We start from the raw sequence: 20,000 nt of genomic DNA, 5'->3' as shown, positions 1-20,000 counted from the left end.
ACATGTGCATTAAGTTTCAGAATTGTATATAAACATTTCTTACAAAGTTCTCTTCCAGGTCAGGGTGATCTTTTTCAATTCCATCATCCAGGATAGTTACCACCACTCCGTGTCCAGTAAAGCCATGACCCCATGCAGACAGTATGTTCAAGTCTGGGATAACATCATTGTTCTAGAAAACAGTCCAATAGTATATTATAACATTTCTAACTATATACAGCTTTTGTACATGTGTAAATGTAGTATTGTATGCATTTACTGGACTACGGTTTCTCAGCACCCTTTCTTCTTAATCGGTTTGATACACATTGCCAAAAACGGTCGCACATCCCGTCTGACTTGCAAGCAGTGCTGTCAAAACGAACGACCACCATGTCGGAACCAAACGGACCCCATTATTACTACGTAGGGTACGTCAGCTACAGTCGGTGCTCAGCGGACGATAGGTCAGGTGTTGCGTCCTGGTTTTTGTTATAACTGGAAACCAGGACACCGCTGTAAAAAGAGCTTTAGAAACTATGCATAATTGATATTGCCGCGTCCGTAATGGCCTGAACTATAAAAATATAAATCTAATTTATCCCACACGGTGACCGCCATAAAAATTTGTCATTTATAGCGCACGGTGAATGCCGTGAAAAAAATAAATAAAATTCATAAAAATAAAAAAAAACAATAGCATTTTTGACGGCCTAATTATACTAAATTCCGCAAAGAACCTATGGGATCAAAATGCTCACTATACCCCTAGACAAATTCTTTTTAGGGCTGTAGTTCCCAAATGGGGTCACTTCTGGGGGGTGTCCACTTTTTGGTCCCTCAGGGGCTTTGCAAATGCGACATGACACCCGAAAACCAATTGAGTAAACTTGAGCTCCAAAAGCCAAATAGCGCTCCTTCCCTTCTGAGCCCTGCCATGTGTCCAAACAGCCGATTATTACCACATATGGGGTATTGCCGTAATCAGGAGAAATTGATTTACAAATCTTGAGGGGCTTTTTCCTCTTTATTCCTTGTAAAAAAATATTTATAATTTCTAAGTTATATTGAAAAAAATTTAGATTTTCATTTTTACGGACTAATTCCACTAAATTCATCAAAAAACCTGTGAGGTTAAAATGCTCACTATACCCCTTGATAAATTCCTTGAGGGGTGTAGTTTGCCAAATGGTGTCTTTTTGGGGGTGTTTCCACGGTTTTGGCATCACAAAACCTCTTCAAACCTGACATGGTGCCTAAAATATATTCTAATAAAATGGAGGCACCAAAATCCACTAGGTGCTCATTTGCTTCTGAGGCCTGTGTTTCAGTCCATTACCACACTAGAAACTGAGCACAATGATATAATTGTTACGTTCCGTTAATTTTCAAAATTGACTGCCTGGATTAGAACGATTAAAAAAAATTGTTTAATGGGCAATTCATTAAAATGAGCTCTCCTAGCCCTAAATACAGTACAACAGGCTCAGACAAGCGGTCAGTAATGGAGAGGTATACTGGTGTGGTGATGTTGTTCCCCCGCCAAGTGAAACCTCTCCCCTTATGATATATTGTACTGACGCCCCTCGCTGACTAAGACAATCCAACGCGTTTCAGTGCCACAGGTGAAAGTGACACATCAGGGATTATCGGGTCTTTAAATACACTTATTTTTTGCTGTTTCTGCCGGTTAGCACAATTGTGTGCTGGTACAACCACTCTAATGCATTGGCCGCACACGCGCCGGCGAAGTTCCAGTCTTTTGACAGGCCAAAGCCCACCCACTCTGCTGGCGTAGCATCAGCTCGGCACCAACCCGCAGTGAACACGTCAAATGACGACGTGGCAGGATTTGCGCCGAGCCCCCTTTTTACCTGCCAATCATATTTAGCTTGGACGCTACATTGTCCCTAGTTACCTTGGAGACCTCAAAGCGGATGTTTACTGTTGCAGAGATCTAATACCATGGTGCAAGTGTATCTCAACAAAGAAGATACCAACACCCCATCCCCAATCAGATTAGATTAGTGGAAGAGAATTCACTAGTTAGATTGAATTTACAGTGCTTGTTAAAAAACGAACTTCAGAACGATAGTATACTCGGTATTACAGCGTACATACGACCCAGGGAGAACTGATATAAACCCATTACTTGCTATACACGCATATTGATCTAACATGCGGAAAAACATCGACATGGGTAAAGTCCCCCCAGGGCAAGCCATATTAGGTACACTGTATAAATATTAACATTACATTTATCCAAAGAATACTACCTCTAGATTATAAGACACTGAATAAGTGGCAGAAAAACATCCACCACTAAATACAAAGCCATTCAGAGATATGAGAAAGTCCGTTTTTTAAATTTTAGTTTTTTTTAGGGAATGCTCTTATAAAAAACAGGCATATGAGATCTGTTCATTGAGACCTAGGGTACAAATGGTCTGTAGACGGTAGATCCATTGTGCTTCTTTTTGCAGGATCCTCCTATCCAGGTCACCGCCTCTCAATGTCTGTCTAATACATTCCACCCCCTGAAATTTGAGGCTTGAAGTATCGCCCTTGTAACACTCCCAGACATGACGGGACACTGGGGTGTCCTCTTTTCGCCTGGCATCACAAATATGTTCCTTGATCCTCCTTCTGAATTCCCTTCTCGTTTTCCCTACATATTGCAATTTACAACCACAGGTGATCAGATAAACTAACCCCTTGGTTTTGCAATTAATATAGGACCTGTTCTCAAAGACCTTCCCTGTAATCGTGCTGTTGAATTTACTGCTACAGAGTATAGACGCACACGCCTTGCAGGACCCACATCTGTAGCTTCCTTTTAGGCCACTCTTCAACCAGGTACCAGCTGGCTCCTGGGTATTCAAATGGCTATGCACTATCCGATTCTTTATATTACATCCACGTCTATACGCAATCAAAGGTTGACTCTCCTACCAAGCCCCCAATATCTGGGTCAGCTTGCAAAATTCCCCAGTAGCGTTGTAGGATAGACCGAATCTCAACACTGGCAGAGTCGAAAGTGCCAATGACCCTGGCTATGTCCTCCTCAACTTTCTTCGGTTTTGGGTTGAGTAGGTCATCCAGATTACTGCCTAGTGCATTCTGATAGGCTTCTTTCAAGACATGTCTCGGATATCCTCTACGCCGGAACCTATTTTCCAGTTCCCGTGCCGATATCTTATAGTCGGATATAGTCGAACAGTTTCGGCGTGCCCTCAAATATTGGCCCTTCGGAATACCACGTCTAAGACTTAAAGGATGACAGCTTTCCCATCTTAGGAGACTATTTGTGGCAGTAGTTTTTCTATACATGTTAGTTTGAATGGCTCCTGAGGGTGTCTTATAAATCATAACATCAAGGAATGTGATCTTGTTCTCATTAATTTGTGACGTAAAGAAAATACCTAGATTGTTCACATTAAGGATCCCCACGAACTCCTCAAATTCTCCCTTAGTTCCTTTCCATAATATCAGAATATAGTCTATGAATCTAATCCATAGAAGGATGCAGGAAGTCCATTGTTCCATTAATTCAGTGATGACACATTCTTTTTCCCACCAGCCCAGATATAGGTTGGCATAAGTGGGGGCACATGGACTCCCCATAGCAACCCCCTTGAGCTGGTGGTAGATCTTCTGATCGAACAGAAAGAAGAAGTTGTGCTCCAATATAAATCTCAAAGAGATAAATTCATTGTGGGCCTGAAAATGTGTACCTTTACCTCTAAGAAAATAATCAATGGCAATGCATCCCTGATCATGAGGAATGGAGCTATACAATGCCTCAACATCCAATGAAGCAAGAAATACATCATGATCGAGACGGATGCCTTCCAGTTTTCTCAGGGCATCCATCGTATCCCTGACATAGGAAGGCAATGACACTACAAAGGGTCTGAGGATCTGATCCAAATACACACTGCCATTTTGCGACAAACGGTCTATCCCCGATACAATTGGGCGACCTTTTAATGGGGTCGTCCCTTTATGGATTTTAGGTAAACTGTAGAACGTTGCGACCTGAGGGAATTCAGTCAGCATAAATTTTAATTCTTTCTCGCTGATCAGGTTGAGAGCTTTAGCTGGATCCAAAATACCTTTCAACTGATTTTTAAAAATCCTAGTGGGATCAGACTCCAAAACTCTGTAGCATTGTTGATCATGCAATATACAGACACATTTTCTTGTAACGGCTGCGATCCATGACCATGACATTACCGCCTTTATCAGAAGGCTTAATAATGATCGTGTCATCCGTTTCAAGGGATCGTAACCCTGCCATTTCCTCCTTGGTGGTGTTGAAGTGACCAAGCTTAGAGTCATCAAGCGACCTAAGTTGGTCTTCAACAACCTTCACAAAGACATCTATGGGGGTATTGTCATTTAGAGGTGCAAATTTGGTGGAGGGGGCCCTCAGATCTGTAAACGGACCCTTGCCTATCTCTCTTTGACCTTCCTCCCATAGTCCCTCCAGCAATCTGAGATCTGGCAGATCGTCCTCCACTATACCCAATTCTAGACATTTACGACGATTGTGCGTCTTAAAAAATTTCTTCCATTTTAATTTTCGGGCAAATAAGTTTAGATCCTTTACCCAGGTAAACAAATTAAACCTGTTGGTAGGGACGAATGACAAAACCCCTTCTGAGGATGCCAATTTCCTCACTTGTTAACACTCGTGAGGATAAATTGATAACCTGGGATTCATCCTCGTCAGACCTGGACCTGTAGCTTACATGTCCCTCCTGTCTCTCAACAGGTATTCCGAGATGGGATGGCTTTTGGCTAAAAACCACCTCCACGACTCGGTCCTTTTCCTCTCCCTCTCAGATTTACACGGGTGGGATAACGACTCTGGGGGGACTTTACCCATGTCGATGTTTTTCCGCATGTTAGATCAATATGCGTGTATAGCAAGTAATGGGTTTATATCAGTTCTCCCTGGGTCGTAAGTACGCTGTAATACCGAGTATACTATCGTTCTGAAGTTCGTTTTTTAACAAGCACTATAAATTCAATCTAACTAGTGAATTATTATCTTCCACTAATCTAATCTGATTGGGGATGGGGTGTTGGTATCTTCTTTGTTGAGATACACTTGCACCATGGTATTAGATCTCTGCAACAGTAAACATCCGCTTTGAGGTCTCCAAGGTAACTAGGGACGCTGTAGCGTCCAAGCTAAATCTGATTGGCAGGTAAAAAGGGGGCTCGGCGCAAATCCTGCCACGTCATCATTTAACGTGTTCACTGCGGGTTGGTGCCGGGCTGATGCTACGCCAGCAGAGTGGGTGGGCTTTGGCCTGTCAAAAGACTGGAACTTCGCCGGCGCGTGTGCGGCCAATGCATTAGAGTCGTACACGCGCCGGGAGGTTGTACCAGCACACAATTGTGCTAACCGGCAGAAACAGCAAAAAATAAGTGTATTTAAAGAAACGATAATCCCTGATGGTGTCACTTTCACCTGTGGCACTGAAACGCGTTGGATTGTCTTAGTCAGCGAGGGGCGTCAGTACAATATATCATAAGGGGAGAGGTTTTACTTGGCGGGGGAACAACATCACCACACCAGTATACCTCTCCATTACTGACCGCTTGTCTGAGCCTGTTGTACTGTATTTAGGGCTAGGAGAGCTCATTTTAATGAATTACCCATTAAAAAAAATTTTTAATCGTTCTAATCCAGGCAGTCAACATTACCACACTAGGGCCACATGTGGGATATTTCTAATAACTGTAGAATATGGGCAATAAATATGGAGTTGCATTTCTCTGGTAAAACCTTTTGTGTTACAGAAAAAAATTGATTTTCCGACAAAAAAAAAAAAAAAGAAATTTGTAAATTTCCTCTCTACTTTTGCTTTAATTCCTGTGAAACACCTAAAGGGTTAAGAAACTTTCTAAATGCTGTATTGAATACTTTGAGGGGTGCAGTTATTAAAATTGGGCAAATTATGGGGTGTCTAATATATAAGTCCCTCAAAGCCACTTCAGAATTGAACTGGTACCTACAAAAAAAGGTTTTGGAAATTTTCTTGAAAATGTGAGAAATTGCTGCTAAAGTTCTAAGCCGTGTAACGTCCTAGAAAAATAAAAGGATGTTCCATAAAACGATGCCAACATAAAGTAGACATATGGGAATTGTTAATTACTAACTATTTTGAGTGGTATTACCATCTGTTTTACAAGCAGATACATTTAAAATTTAGAAAAATGCAAATTTTCTCTAAAGTTTTCACAAACAAATACTGAATTTATTGATCACATTTTGCCACTAACAAAGTACAATATGTCACGAGAAAATCTCAGAATCGCTCGGATAGGTAAAAGCATTCCGAAGTTATTACCACATAAAGTGACGTCAGATTTGAAAAAATTGGCTGCGTCCACAAGGCCAAAACAGGCTCAGCCCTGAAGGGGTTAACTAAAATCTGAACAAAGTCCAGAAAATCCAAGTGAATTGTCCTGATGCGTCGTATTACGATATTTCACACTTAAATAACTACCACAGAAGGGATGTGCTTACCATGTACCACTGTTTACGGAACAAGGGATCTGTGGGCACCAAATTGTTCTGTCTTTTTGATCTTTTCTTTATAGTCTGCTGCTCAAACCAATGCACCTGTTGGTTAGAGGAAAACACCTTAAATTGTAGCTAAATATCCAGGAGATGATCGTCAAATAAGCCCTGATAAAGCTGAAATACAAAAAACTTGTTGGTCCACACTTTAAAACTAGGTAGGCTGGAAATAAAAGGTAAAATCGGTGTAAAGGAGAATGTATACATGGGGTAAGATCTTGTCAAGGCAATCAAATTTTCTTAATGAATTAAAATAGTTTTTTTGAAGTTGCACATTTGTAAGACCCAAAAAAAAAAAAGGCATGGACTCGTAAGACCAAAAAGGCATGGACTCGTAAGACCAAAAAGGCATGGACTCGTAAGACCAAAAAGGCATGGACTCGTAAGACCAAAAAGGCATGGACTCGTAAGACCAAAAAGGCATGGACTCGTAAGACCAAAAAGGCATGGACTCGTAAGACCAAAAAGGCATGGACTCGTAAGACCAAAAAGGCATGGACTCGTAAGACCAAAAAGGCATGGACTCGTAAGACCAAAAAGGCATGGACTCGTAAGACCAAAAAGGCATGGACTCGTAAGACCAAAAAGGCATGGACTCGTAAGACCAAAAAGGCATGGACTCGTAAGACCAAAAAGGCATGGACTCGTAAGACCAAAAAGGCATGGACTCGTAAGACCAAAAAGGCATGGACTCGTAAGACCAAAAAGGCATGGACTCGTAAGACCAAAAAGGCATGGACTCGTAAGACCAAAAAGGCATGGACTCGTAAGACCAAAAAGGCATGGACTCGTAAGACCAAAAAGGCATGGACTCGTAAGACCAAAAAGGCATGGACTCGTAAGACCAAAAAGGCATGGACTCGTAAGACCAAAAAGGCATGGACTCGTAAGACCAAAAAGGCATGGACTCGTAAGACCAAAAAGGCATGGACTCGTAAGACCAAAAAGGCATGGACTCGTAAGACCAAAAAGGCATGGACTCGTAAGACCAAAAAGGCATGGACTCGTAAGACCAAAAAGGCATGGACTCGTAAGACCAAAAAGGCATGGACTCGTAAGACCAAAAAGGCATGGACTCGTAAGACCAAAAAGGCATGGACTCGTAAGACCAAAAAGGCATGGACTCGTAAGACCAAAAAGGCATGGACTCGTAAGACCAAAAAGGCATGGACTCGTAAGACCAAAAAGGCATGGACTCGTAAGACCAAAAAGGCATGGACTCGTAAGACCAAAAAGGCATGGACTCGTAAGACCAAAAAGGCATGGACTCGTAAGACCAAAAAGGCATGGACTCGTAAGACCAAAAAGGCATGGACTCGTAAGACCAAAAAGGCATGGACTCGTAAGACCAAAAAGGCATGGACTCGTAAGACCAAAAAGGCATGGACTCGTAAGACCAAAAAGGCATGGACTCGTAAGACCAAAAAGGCATGGACTCGTAAGACCAAAAAGGCATGGACTCGTAAGACCCAAAAGGCATGGACTCGTAAGACCAAAAGGCATGGACTCGTAAGACCAAAAGGCATGGACTCGTAAGACCAAAAGGCATGGACTCGTAAGACCAAAAGGCATGGACTCGTAAGACCAAAAGGCATGGACTCGTAAGACCAAAAGGCATGGACTCGTAAGACCAAAAGGCATGGACTCGTAAGACCAAAAGGCATGGACTCGTAAGACCAAAAGGCATGGACTCGTAAGACCAAAAGGCATGGACTCGTAAGACCAAAAGGCATGGACTCGTAAGACCAAAAGGCATGGACTCGTAAGACCAAAAGGCATGGACTCGTAAGACCAAAAGGCATGGACTCGTAAGACCAAAAGGCATGGACTCGTAAGACCAAAAGGCATGGACTCGTAAGACCAAAAGGCATGGACTCGTAAGACCAAAAGGCATGGACTCGTAAGACCAAAAGGCATGGACTCGTAAGACCAAAAGGCATGGACTCGTAAGACCAAAAGGCATGGACTCGTAAGACCAAAAGGCATGGACTCGTAAGACCAAAAGGCATGGACTCGTAAGACCAAAAGGCATGGACTCGTAAGACCAAAAGGCATGGACTCGTAAGACCAAAAGGCATGGACTCGTAAGACCAAAAGGCATGGACTCGTAAGACCAAAAGGCATGGACTCGTAAGACCAAAAGGCATGGACTCGTAAGACCAAAAGGCATGGACTCGTAAGACCAAAAGGCATGGACTCGTAAGACCAAAAGGCATGGACTCGTAAGACCAAAAGGCATGGACTCGTAAGACCAAAAGGCATGGACTCGTAAGACCAAAAGGCATGGACTCGTAAGACCAAAAGGCATGGACTCGTAAGACCAAAAGGCATGGACTCGTAAGACCAAAAGGCATGGACTCGTAAGACCAAAAGGCATGGACTCGTAAGACCAAAAGGCATGGACTCGTAAGACCAAAAGGCATGGACTCGTAAGACCAAAAGGCATGGACTCGTAAGACCAAAAGGCATGGACTCGTAAGACCAAAAGGCATGGACTCGTAAGACCAAAAAGGCATGGACTCGTAAGACCAAAAAGGCATGGACTCGTAAGACCAAAAAGGCATGGACTCGTAAGACCAAAAAGGCATGGACTCGTAAGACCAAAAAGGCATGGACTCGTAAGACCAAAAAGGCATGGACTCGTAAGACCAAAAAGGCATGGACTCGTAAGACCAAAAAGGCATGGACTCGTAAGACCAAAAAGGCATGGACTCGTAAGACCAAAAAGGCATGGACTCGTAAGACCAAAAAGGCATGGACTCGTAAGACCAAAAAGGCATGGACTCGTAAGACCAAAAAGGCATGGACTCGTAAGACAAAAAGGCATGGACTCGTAAGACAAAAAGGCATGGACTCGTAAGACAAAAAGGCATGGACTCGTAAGACAAAAAGGCATGGACTCGTAAGACAAAAAGGCATGGACTCGTAAGACAAAAAGGCATGGACTCGTAAGACAAAAAGGCATGGACTCGTAAGACAAAAAGGCATGGACTCGTAAGACAAAAAGGCATGGACTCGTAAGACAAAAAGGCATGGACTCGTAAGACAAAAAGGCATGGACTCGTAAGACAAAAAGGCATGGACTCGTAAGACAAAAAGGCATGGACTCGTAAGACAAAAAGGCATGGACTCGTAAGACAAAAAGGCATGGACTCGTAAGACAAAAAGGCATGGACTCGTAAGACAAAAAGGCATGGACTCGTAAGACAAAAAGGCATGGACTCGTAAGACAAAAAGGCATGGACTCGTAAGACAAAAAGGCATGGACTCGTAAGACAAAAAGGCATGGACTCGTAAGACAAAAAGGCATGGACTCGTAAGACAAAAAGGCATGGACTCGTAAGACAAAAAGGCATGGACTCGTAAGACAAAAAGGCATGGACTCGTAAGACAAAAAGGCATGGACTCGTAAGACAAAAAGGCATGGACTCGTAAGACAAAAAGGCATGGACTCGTAAGACAAAAAGGCATGGACTCGTAAGACAAAAAGGCATGGACTCGTAAGACAAAAAGGCATGGACTCGTTTGGAATTTTGAGGCAGATTTTCCGCTGGCTGCACGCAGATTTTCGCGGCGTTTTTCACCCGCGGCCATTGAGCGCCACGGGCAAAATAGGCCACGAAATACGCTTCTTCTGCCTCCCATTGATGTCAATGGGAGGTCAGAAGCGTAAACGCCCGAAGAAAGGGCATGGCCCTTTTTCCCGCGAGACTGTTTTTACGCTCGCGGGAAAAAACCTCCTCCGCCTCCCATTGAAATCAATGGGAGGCATTTTCGGCAGTTTTTTGGCGCATTTACCAACACGGTTTCCACGTCAAAAAAACGTGTAAAAAAAAACTCAGTGTGAACTGGCCCTAACACTTCATGGACTGAACAAATGTTGCCTGTTAGACATGCGGGGCTAAAGCTACCTAAAGCGAAGTAAAACTATATATACACACACTAGTTATATAACAGTATGTACAGAAATTCATGACAAATAACCTCATGCGAATATACGGGAATAGTGTATATACAAGCACTGCCAAAAGGTGTAGGCCTCACAAAAAGTGTGATATTCATTCCTGTTCACGGGACTGCTAAACCCCACATTGTAAGGCCAAACAACACCACAGAGATGGAGTCAAAATTGGATGATGTCTTGGTTCAGGAAAAAGGGAATGCTAAGAAGAACTTGAGTGGGGCAAGAGGTCATCATGTCCCAAACAATACTGCACCGGAACACTTTACCTGAGGTTCTTTTTTCAGTCGGATGTGCCTACCCCAGTGAGGACTATGAGATTTTTTTTGGACTCCACGATGTTGCAAATGGTAGAAATGACTCCCATGTATAACCTGTTCAAAATAAACCACACCGCAACATGAGGGAATGCATATGTACATGTTCATTGCTTTCATAACTACTACAAGTGCCTTCAGAGTTTCCATCGCGATCTTATGAGGTCTTTATTGAAGAAGCACAACCCGCTGAAAAAGAAGCGCAAATGGCTGAAAAAAACGGAGCTGTTTTCAAGGGAAAACAGCCTCTGATTTTCAGCCGTTTTTTAAGCAAAAAGCGTTTTTGCAGCGTTTGAGCGGTTTTTCTATTAAGTCAATGAAAAATGGCTCCAAAAACGTCTCAACAAGTGACATGCACTTCGTTTTACGAGGCGTTTTTTTTTACTCGGCCGTTTTTAAAAACGGCCGCGTAAAAAATGCCCCGTGGGAACGTAACTCCGTTTTTCTCTTTGAAATCAATGGGCAGATGTTTGGAGGGGTTCAGCCCCCGCATCTTTAGCCATTTTTCGGGGCGTTTACGGCCCGAAAAATGGCTGAAAATAGCCTGCGTGAACATACCCTTATAAGGCCACAAGTCACACATTTGTTGCTGATTATTTATATGGTTTCCACACCGAAAATCTGCAACAAAGTACAGCATAACGTAAAGGAATGGAGGTTTATATAACTATTATCTAAAAAAAAAAAACTGCCCTCTATGCTACGTAGCCCTTAATATATACTTTGTCCTTTCTGACATCAATGAGATTTTACAGATAAGGTTTTGGCCAGTCATAGAAAAGTATATAAAACTCACTGTTAGGTCTCATGCACATGGCTGTATTATGGTTCAGTTTTGAACAGAGCCATATGGCACGTTAACCGTACCTCCATATGCCTCCAATTTAATACAGAGGCTTTTTATGAATGCCACAGAAAATAAAGTGGTAATATGCTTTATCTAATACTATATGTATAGAGTATATATATATATATATATATATATATATATATATATATATATATATATATAACACCCTCCGCCGTGTGCAGGATGCCATAAACCCTTCCCGCTACAGCCAGCTTTCACCTACCAAACAAAGTGACACGTTCGATATGAAAAATGTGGCTCTGTGTGGTTCAATTTGTGGAATGCTTTAAAAAGGCTATTTACGCCTTTGAAAAAAAAATGTTTTAATTATTATACTTTGTATCACAATGTGTTTGGTGCAACTTTCTAATTACTATTACAATTATTTTTACTTTTTCAGATACAACTGCTTTGTATCCTGTATACAGAGCAGCTGTATCTTCCGCCGAGACCTGAATCAGATATGATTGATAACAGGTGGATACACCCGGTGTCACTGAACCAGTCAGTCCCACTAACCTGACGGATGCAAGTCTCAGCACAAAAATCTGCTGTGTATACAGGATACAAAGCAGCTGTATCTGAAAGAGTAAAAATAATTAAATGAAAAAATTAATTAGAAAGTTGCACCAAACTGTAAAGAAAATAGTTTTCAAAAGTTGTACATAGCCTTTAACTTATCCAAGCGATTCTGAGAATTTTATCGTGACACTTTATGATAGTGGTACATTTTGGTCGATACATTCATTGTTTATTTGTGAAAAACACCAAAATTTACAGAATATTTGGAAAAATTATCTGTTCTCAAAAAAGGATTTTCTCGGCTTGTAAGACAGATAGTAACTTTTGTGTAGTGTTACTAATTAACATTTCCCACAGGCCTACTTTATTAAATATTTTACACATCTTTTATTGTTTTAGGATGTTTGGAGGCGCACAAGTTTAGCAGCAGTTATTCAAATTTAAGAAAATTTCCAAAACCCATTTGTTTAGGGATAAATTCAGTTCTGAAGTAGTTTTGAGGCTTCTATACGTTAGAACCCCTCTTAACCCCTTCCCGACATTTGTCGTACGGATACGTAACGGAAAGCTAGTGCTTCGCGCATTTTGCCGTATCCATACGGCAAATGGCGGACACCGGCTCAGAAGCAGTCGGTGCCACCATCCCCGGGTGTCGGCCGAACGTCATAGCCGACACCCTGGGGTAATGGCGAGGACCGCAGTTTGCTCCAATCCCTCGCCATTAACCCCTTAAATGCAACGGTCAAAAGCAATCGCTGAATTTAAGGTGTTTGCAGCTCATCAGCACCCCAGCAATGAAATTGCCGGTTATGCCGCAGGCGGGGCCTAAAAGGCTTCTGTAGCCGCCGGCAAGATGACGCAGAGTCAGGAGCTGAGTCGGCATCATCAGCGGTGGATGTCCGCTATATGTTACAGCTGACATCCACCTGTAACGGCAGGAACCGGAGCTAGCTCCGATTCCTACCATTAACACCTTAGATGCAGCGATCGAAAGCGATCACTGCATCTTAGTGGTTGGCAGCAAATCGGTAGCTCTGCCCTGCAATCGCTGGACTGCAGACTGCTACTATGGCAACAGGAGGCCCAACAATGGCCTCCTGCTTTGCCACTACGGAAGCCGATTAGGCTCCGTCCGGAGGCGAAACCTAATCTGTTTGCTGTCAGATCTAATAAATTGCACTATATAGGTATTGCAATGTATTAGAAAAATAATCTGACAGCTGGACCTTCAAGTCCCCTAGTGGAAAAAAAAAAAAAAGTTGTTAGAAGTAAAATAAAAGTTTCAAGTAATAAAATAAAACACAATTGCCCTTTTTCCATTACTGAAAAAAAAAAATAAACCATACATATTTTGTATCGCCGCGTCTGTAGCGGCCTGAAATATAAAACTATTATGATGTTTATTCCACGTGGTGTTTGGCATAAAACATAAAATGGGAAAAACTATGCCAGAATTTAGTTTTTTGGGTCACTTTGCCCTACAAAAATTGGAATAAAAATTGATCAAAAAGTCGCATGTATCCAAAAATGCTACCAATACTAACTGCAGCTTGTCCAGAAAAAAAACAGCTCTCATACAGCTCAGTCGACGAAAAAATAAAAAACGTATGGTTCTCAGAACATGCCGACAAAAAAACAAAAAAAAAAAAAAAACAAATTCTTTTTACAAAAGTAATTTTATTGTGCCAGAATCGTACTGACCTGCAAAATAAAGTTAACATGTAATTTATGACGTGTGGTGAACGCTGTATAAAAAAATAAATAAACTATGTCAGAATTGCTGTTTTTTGGTCTATCAAAAAAAAAAAAAATAGAATAAAAAGTGATCAAAAAGTCGCATGTACCACAAAATGGTACCAATAATAAACTACAGCTTGTCCCACAAAAAAAAAAAAAAAAACAGCCCTCGTACCACTACATCTATGAAAAAATAAATTAGTTACGGCTCCAATAAGTCAGGAAATAAAAATATCCAATTGTGCAGCCCGAGGGGAACATTTGTTCTGTTTCAAGAGGCGAATTTTCAAGGCCCTAAATTTAGGGAACCAGGAAGGGGAGGGCCCAAGTATATCTGCTGGAAGCGAGGGCGCACGTATTATACCAGGACGACCCTTTCACGGCAAAATTCCCCAAACTGCAAATGTGCGGAGTGTGGACCAAAAGGGGCATAAGAAAGGCACTGGCCTGTGCACAAAGGATTGCTTCACAGCGTAACAAATATTTATAGATTTTATTTTATTTTTTTTACCTATTATTAAACCACCTGACTATGCCCCTGATATACTCTGCCCAGCTTACATGTATCCCCACATTATAAACTAAAATACCAATAAAACTACTACCAAGCAAAACCCACGCTCCAAAAGCCAAAAGGCACTACCTCCCGTCTGAAACCTACAGCGTGCCCAAATAGCTGTTTACTTCCACATATATGGCATCGCCAGACCCGGGAGAACACTTAACAATTTTTGGGGTGTGTGTACCCAGTGGCACAAGCTGGCATATTTGACACTGAAATGGCATATCGAGGGAGAAATTTAATTTTTTACTTTGCACCATCCACAGCGTAATCATTCATGGAAAAGACCTGTGGGGTGAAAATGCTCACTACCCCCCTTAATAAACGCCTTGAGGGGTGCAGTTTCCAAAATGAGGTCACTTCTCAGGGGTTTCTTTTATTATTTCACATCAGAGCCCTGCAATTGTGAACCAATACTGTGTAAACCGCCAAAATTAGGCCTCAACTTCGCATGGTACTCTTTCACTCCTGAGCCCTGTCGTATGTCCAGGCAAAAGATTAGGGCCAAATGTAGGGTGATTCCAAAACTGGTAAACACAGCAGAATAATTAGAGAGCTGACTTGTTATGGTGGCACAAGCTGGGCACCACATATTGGCATATCTATGCAAAAGAAATCCCATTTTCACTCTGCAACATCGAGTGCACACTAATTTCTGCAAAACGACTGCGGGGTTACAATGCTCACTACACCCCTAGGTGAATACCTTGAGGGGTGTAGTTTCCAAAATGTGGTCACTTCTGGGGGGGGGGGGGGGTCCACCGTTTTGGTCCCACAGGGGCTTTGCAAATGTGACGTAGCGCCCAGAAACCAATCTAGCAAAATCTGCACCCCAATAGCCAAATGGCACTCCTTCCCTTCTGAGTCCTTCCGTGTGCCCAAAGAGCAGTTTATGACCACATATGGGGTATTGCCATACTGTAGAGAAGTTGTTTTATAATGTTGGGGTTCTTTTTTTCCTTTATTTATTGAGAACGTGAAAAATTTAGCTAAAGCTACGTCTTATTGAAGAAAAAGGATTTTTTTTATTTTCACTGCCCAACTCTAATTTAATAAATGGAGTCACTTTTTCGGCATTTTCACTGTTTTGTCCCCTCAGGGGCTTTGCAAATGCGACATGGCCTCCGCAAACCATTCCTGCTAAATGTGATCTCCAAAAGCCAAATCGCGCTCTTTCCCTTCTAAGCCCTGCCGTATGTCCAAAAAGCCGTTTATGACCACCATATTGTTTTACTCAGGAGAAATTGCTTTACAAGCGTTGCAGTGCTTTTTCTCCTTTAGTCCTTGTCGAAGTGAAAAAAAATTAGCTAAACTTACATTTTCTTTGAAAAATCTTTTAGGATTTTCATTTTCACGGCCTACTTGCAATAATTTCTGCAAAAAAACTGCGGGATCAAAATGCTCACTATACCTAATTTCCTTGAAGTCTGCGGTTTCCCAAATGGGGTCATTTTTGGGGGATTTCCAGTATTTTGGCACTGCAAGAGCCCTTCAAACCTGACACGGTGCCTAAAATATATCCTAATAAAAAGGAGGCCCCAAAATCCACTACCATAAAGTACAATGTGTCACGAGAAAACAATATCAGAATCGCTTGGATAGGTAAAAGCATTGCGAAGTTTACCACACAAAGTGAAACATGTCAGATTTGAAAAATGAGGCAGGAAGGTCAAAAGTGGCCAAAGCGGGAAGGGGTTAAATCACCCTTTTAAACATTTTTTTTAAAAAAATGCACTTCCAAAGTATTTAACCCTTTAATGACCAGCCTATTTTAAGCCTTAATGACCAAGCTATTTTTTAAGTTTTGCTATCGTCGCATTCCAAGAGATATGACATTTTATTTTTGCGTCGACATAGCTGTATAAGGACTTGTGTTTTGCGGGACAAGTTGTATTTTTTTTTTATAGCACCATTTTGGGGTACATATAATTTATTGATTAACTTTTATTAACTTTTTTTGGGGGGAGGGAGGGAATAGTAAAAAACAGAAATTTCGCCACTCTTCTTTGCGTCTTAAATCTACGCCGTTTACCGTGTGCTATAAACACAATAACTTTATTCAGCGGGTTGTTACGATTGCAACGATACCAAATTTGTATCTATTTTGTATGTTTTACTACTTTTACACAGTGAAATCACTTCTTATTTTAAAAAAAATGATTTTGTTTTTGTGTCTCCATATTTGAAGAGCCATAACTTTTTTATTGTTCCGCCGATGCAGCTGTAGGAGGGGTTTTTTTCGCGGGACGACTTGAAGTTTTTATTGGTACCATTTTCGAGTAGATGCGACTTATTGATCACTTTTTTTTTTTTTTTTTTTAAGGCAGGATCCACAGAAAGCAGCAATCTTTCCATTGTTTTTTTATTTTATTTTGTACGGCGTTCACCGTGCGGGTTAAATAATGTAATAACTTTATAGTCGGGGGTCCGTACAGACGCGGCAATACCAAATATCTGTAACTTTTTTACTTTATTTTGTTTTTTTAATAAAGCATTTTGTAAGGGGAAAAAGTGGATTTTTCATTTATTTATTTTTCACCTTTTTTTTTTCTTATTAACTTTATGAAACTTTTTTACTAGTCCCAATAGGGGACTTTACTATGCGATCATCTGATCGCTTTTATAATACACTGCAATACTTCTGTATTGCAGGCATTTACTACAGGCAGACCTGGTGGCCTTTATTAGGCCCCCGGCTGCCATCGGAGACACAGACACTTGGCGATCTTATCGCCGGGTGTCGGTGGGATAAGAGGGAGCTCCCTCCCTCTCTCCAAAACAACTCCGATGCGGCGCTCGCTATTGAGCGCCGCATCTGAGGGGTTAAACGGGTGAGAGCGATACTGATATCATTTTAATGTTTTATTTTTGTAACACAGGATGTGGTATCATCCTAATGCTGCAGTTTTTAGAAATATCCCCTATGTGGCACTAGTGTGCTACTCGACTGCAACACATACCTCAGAAATAAAGACGCACATTGTGTATCTTGAGGCCTCTATTTTATTAAGATGTTTTCCAGGCATGTTTGTAGAGGTCTTGAGGTGTCAAAACATAAGAAACACCCCACTTCCCCAAAAAAAAACATTTTGGAAACTACACTCATCAAGGAATTCATCTAGGGGTGTAGTGAGCATTTTGATCCCACAGGTGTTTCATAGATTTTATTAGAATCGGCTAGTGAAAATGTATAGAATATGTATTTTTAGATCAACATTTGTTTTCATTTCCACAAGGAATAAAGGAGAAAAAAAAACCACTGCAACATTTGTAAAGCTATTTCTCCCTCGAGATCGGGCATGTTCACACGGCCTATTTACGGGCATAATTCAGGCGTTTTACGCCTCGAACTACGCCTGAAAAGACTGCTCCATTACTTCTGCAAACATCTGCCCATTGATTTCAATGGGTCTTACGATGTTCTGTTCAGACGAGGTGTATTTTTACGCGTCTGTCAAAAGACGGCGCGTAAAAAGACGCCCGCCTCAAAGAAGTTCATGTCACTTCTTGGGACGTAATTGGAGCCGGTTTTTTTTGGACTCCATTGAAAAATAGCTCCAATTACGTCCGTAATGGACGCCGCGAAAAACACGTGCACTTGCAAAAATGTCTGAAATTCAGGAGCGGTTTTCGCCTGAAAACAGCGCCGTAATTTCAGACGTATTTGGCGTTGCCGTGTTAACATACCCTAAGTCGATACCCCCAAATGATGCCATAAACTGCTGTTTGGGCACACGGTAGGGCTAGCTTTTGGAGCACAGGTTTCGCTGGATTCGTTTCTGGGTGCCAGGCTGAATTTTCAACACCCAGGAGGTACCAAATCAGTGGAAATCCACCAGAAGTGACCTCATTTTGGAAACTACACCCTCAAGGCATTCACCTAGGGGTATAGTGAGCATGTTGATCCCACAAGTTTTCCAGAATTTTATGCAAAGCGTGAAAAGTTGTACATTTTTTGCGATTATGCCATTTCAGTATCCAATATGTTGTGCCACCAAAACAAGGCAGCTCTCTAATTATTATGCTTGGTTTCCTGGTTTTAGAATCACCCTACATGTGGCCCTAATCTTTTGCCTAAACATATGACAGGGTTTAGGAGTGAAAGGGCACCATAAGCATTTGAGGCCTATTTTGGTGATTTACACAGTTCTAGTTCACAATTGCAGAGGCTCTGATGTGAAATAATAAAAGAAAGCCCTGAGAAGTCACCCCATTTTGGAAACTAAGGCATTTATTAAGGGGTGTAGTGAGCACTTTGACCGCACCAATGCCTTGATAAGCACATCTTAAAGGGAACCTGTCACCAGCATTTCACCTATCAAACCAACAATTCCTGGTGGCAGTTGGTGAAAAATAATTTCTATATAACCTATAAGGGTATGTTCACACGGCCTATTTACGGACGTAATTCGGGCGTTTTAACCCCCGAATTACAGCTTCAAAGCGTTGACAAACATCTGCCCATTGAAAGCAATGGGCTGACGTTTGTCTGTTCACACGAGGCGTATATTTACGCGTCGCTGTCAAGAGACGGCGCGTAAATAGACGCCCGCGCCAAAGAACTGTCATGTCACTTCTTCAGACGTAAATGGAGCAGTTTCCCATGGACTACATGGAAAACCAGCTCCAGTTACGTCCGTAATGGATGCGGCATACAAGCGCCTGCACATGCCGTTACGGCTGAAATGACGGGGCTGTTTTCCTGAAAACAGCCCCGTAATTTCAGCCGTTACGGATGCTTCCGTGTGAACATACCCTAATTATCTTCTTAGTCTGCTCTGTAGCTTTAGTATTCAGTTTTTAGTGTTCCCACACCATTTGCTAATGAGCAGAAAAGAGTCATATCTTCGTTTGAAAAGTCATATCTTCATTCCTTAACGCTCAGCGACATACTATTCCGTCGCGCTGACCACCCCGTTCGCGCTCAGTGACGGAATAGTACGTCACAGGAGTAACGGCTGCTGTCTTGTACAGCGGTTGCCGCAGCTCCTATAGCGGGGACCGATCGCTGTGTCCCCGCTGATTAACCCCTTAAAAGCTGCGTTCAATAGCGATCGTGGCTTTTTAGGGGTTAAGCTACCATCGCCGGCCTGCTACACAATAGCGGCCGGCGATGGTGACTATGACAACCGAACACCTAACAATGGGGTCCGGCTATGCCATCGACGGAAGTCTAGTGGGTCCTGACAAAGTCAGTGAGTAGCTGACGGCTCTAATACACTGCACTACGCATGTAGTGCAGTGTATTAGAATTGCAATCAGGGCCTTCGGCCCTCAAGTCCCCTAGTGGGACAAAGTAATAAAGTAAAAAAAAAAAAAAGTGTAAAAATATGAAAATAAAAAAAAGTTTTAAAAGTAAAAATCCCCCTTTTTCCCTTATCAGTCCTTTATTATTATTAAAAATATATAAACTAACAAACTATACATAATTGGCATCGCCGCATCCGTAACGGTGTGAACAAAATAATTATATT

At 41.9% G+C, this 20,000-nt stretch overlaps 1 protein-coding gene across 1 annotated transcript in view; it reads right to left on the bottom strand.

Annotated features, from left to right (window-relative positions):
- PCSK4 (proprotein convertase subtilisin/kexin type 4) overlaps positions 1 to 20,000 on the bottom strand; it is a 129,094-nt gene that overhangs the window by 101,150 nt on the left and 7,944 nt on the right. The window contains exons 2-4 of the mRNA XM_075854901.1: positions 10,808 to 10,912; positions 6,524 to 6,619; positions 44 to 172 (exon numbers count right to left, since the gene is read on the bottom strand). Of these exons, the coding sequence (XP_075711016.1) occupies positions 44 to 172; positions 6,524 to 6,619; positions 10,808 to 10,912 (330 nt within the window). The remainder of the gene's footprint in view (positions 1 to 43; positions 173 to 6,523; positions 6,620 to 10,807; positions 10,913 to 20,000) is intronic.

Source organism: Rhinoderma darwinii, chromosome 1 (assembly GCF_050947455.1).
Source record: "Rhinoderma darwinii isolate aRhiDar2 chromosome 1, aRhiDar2.hap1, whole genome shotgun sequence".
NCBI classification, from domain to species: Eukaryota; Metazoa; Chordata; class Amphibia; order Anura; family Rhinodermatidae; genus Rhinoderma; species Rhinoderma darwinii.
The sequence above is the reverse complement of the archived record's forward strand: the minus strand, read 5'-3'. Positions and strand labels throughout refer to the sequence as shown.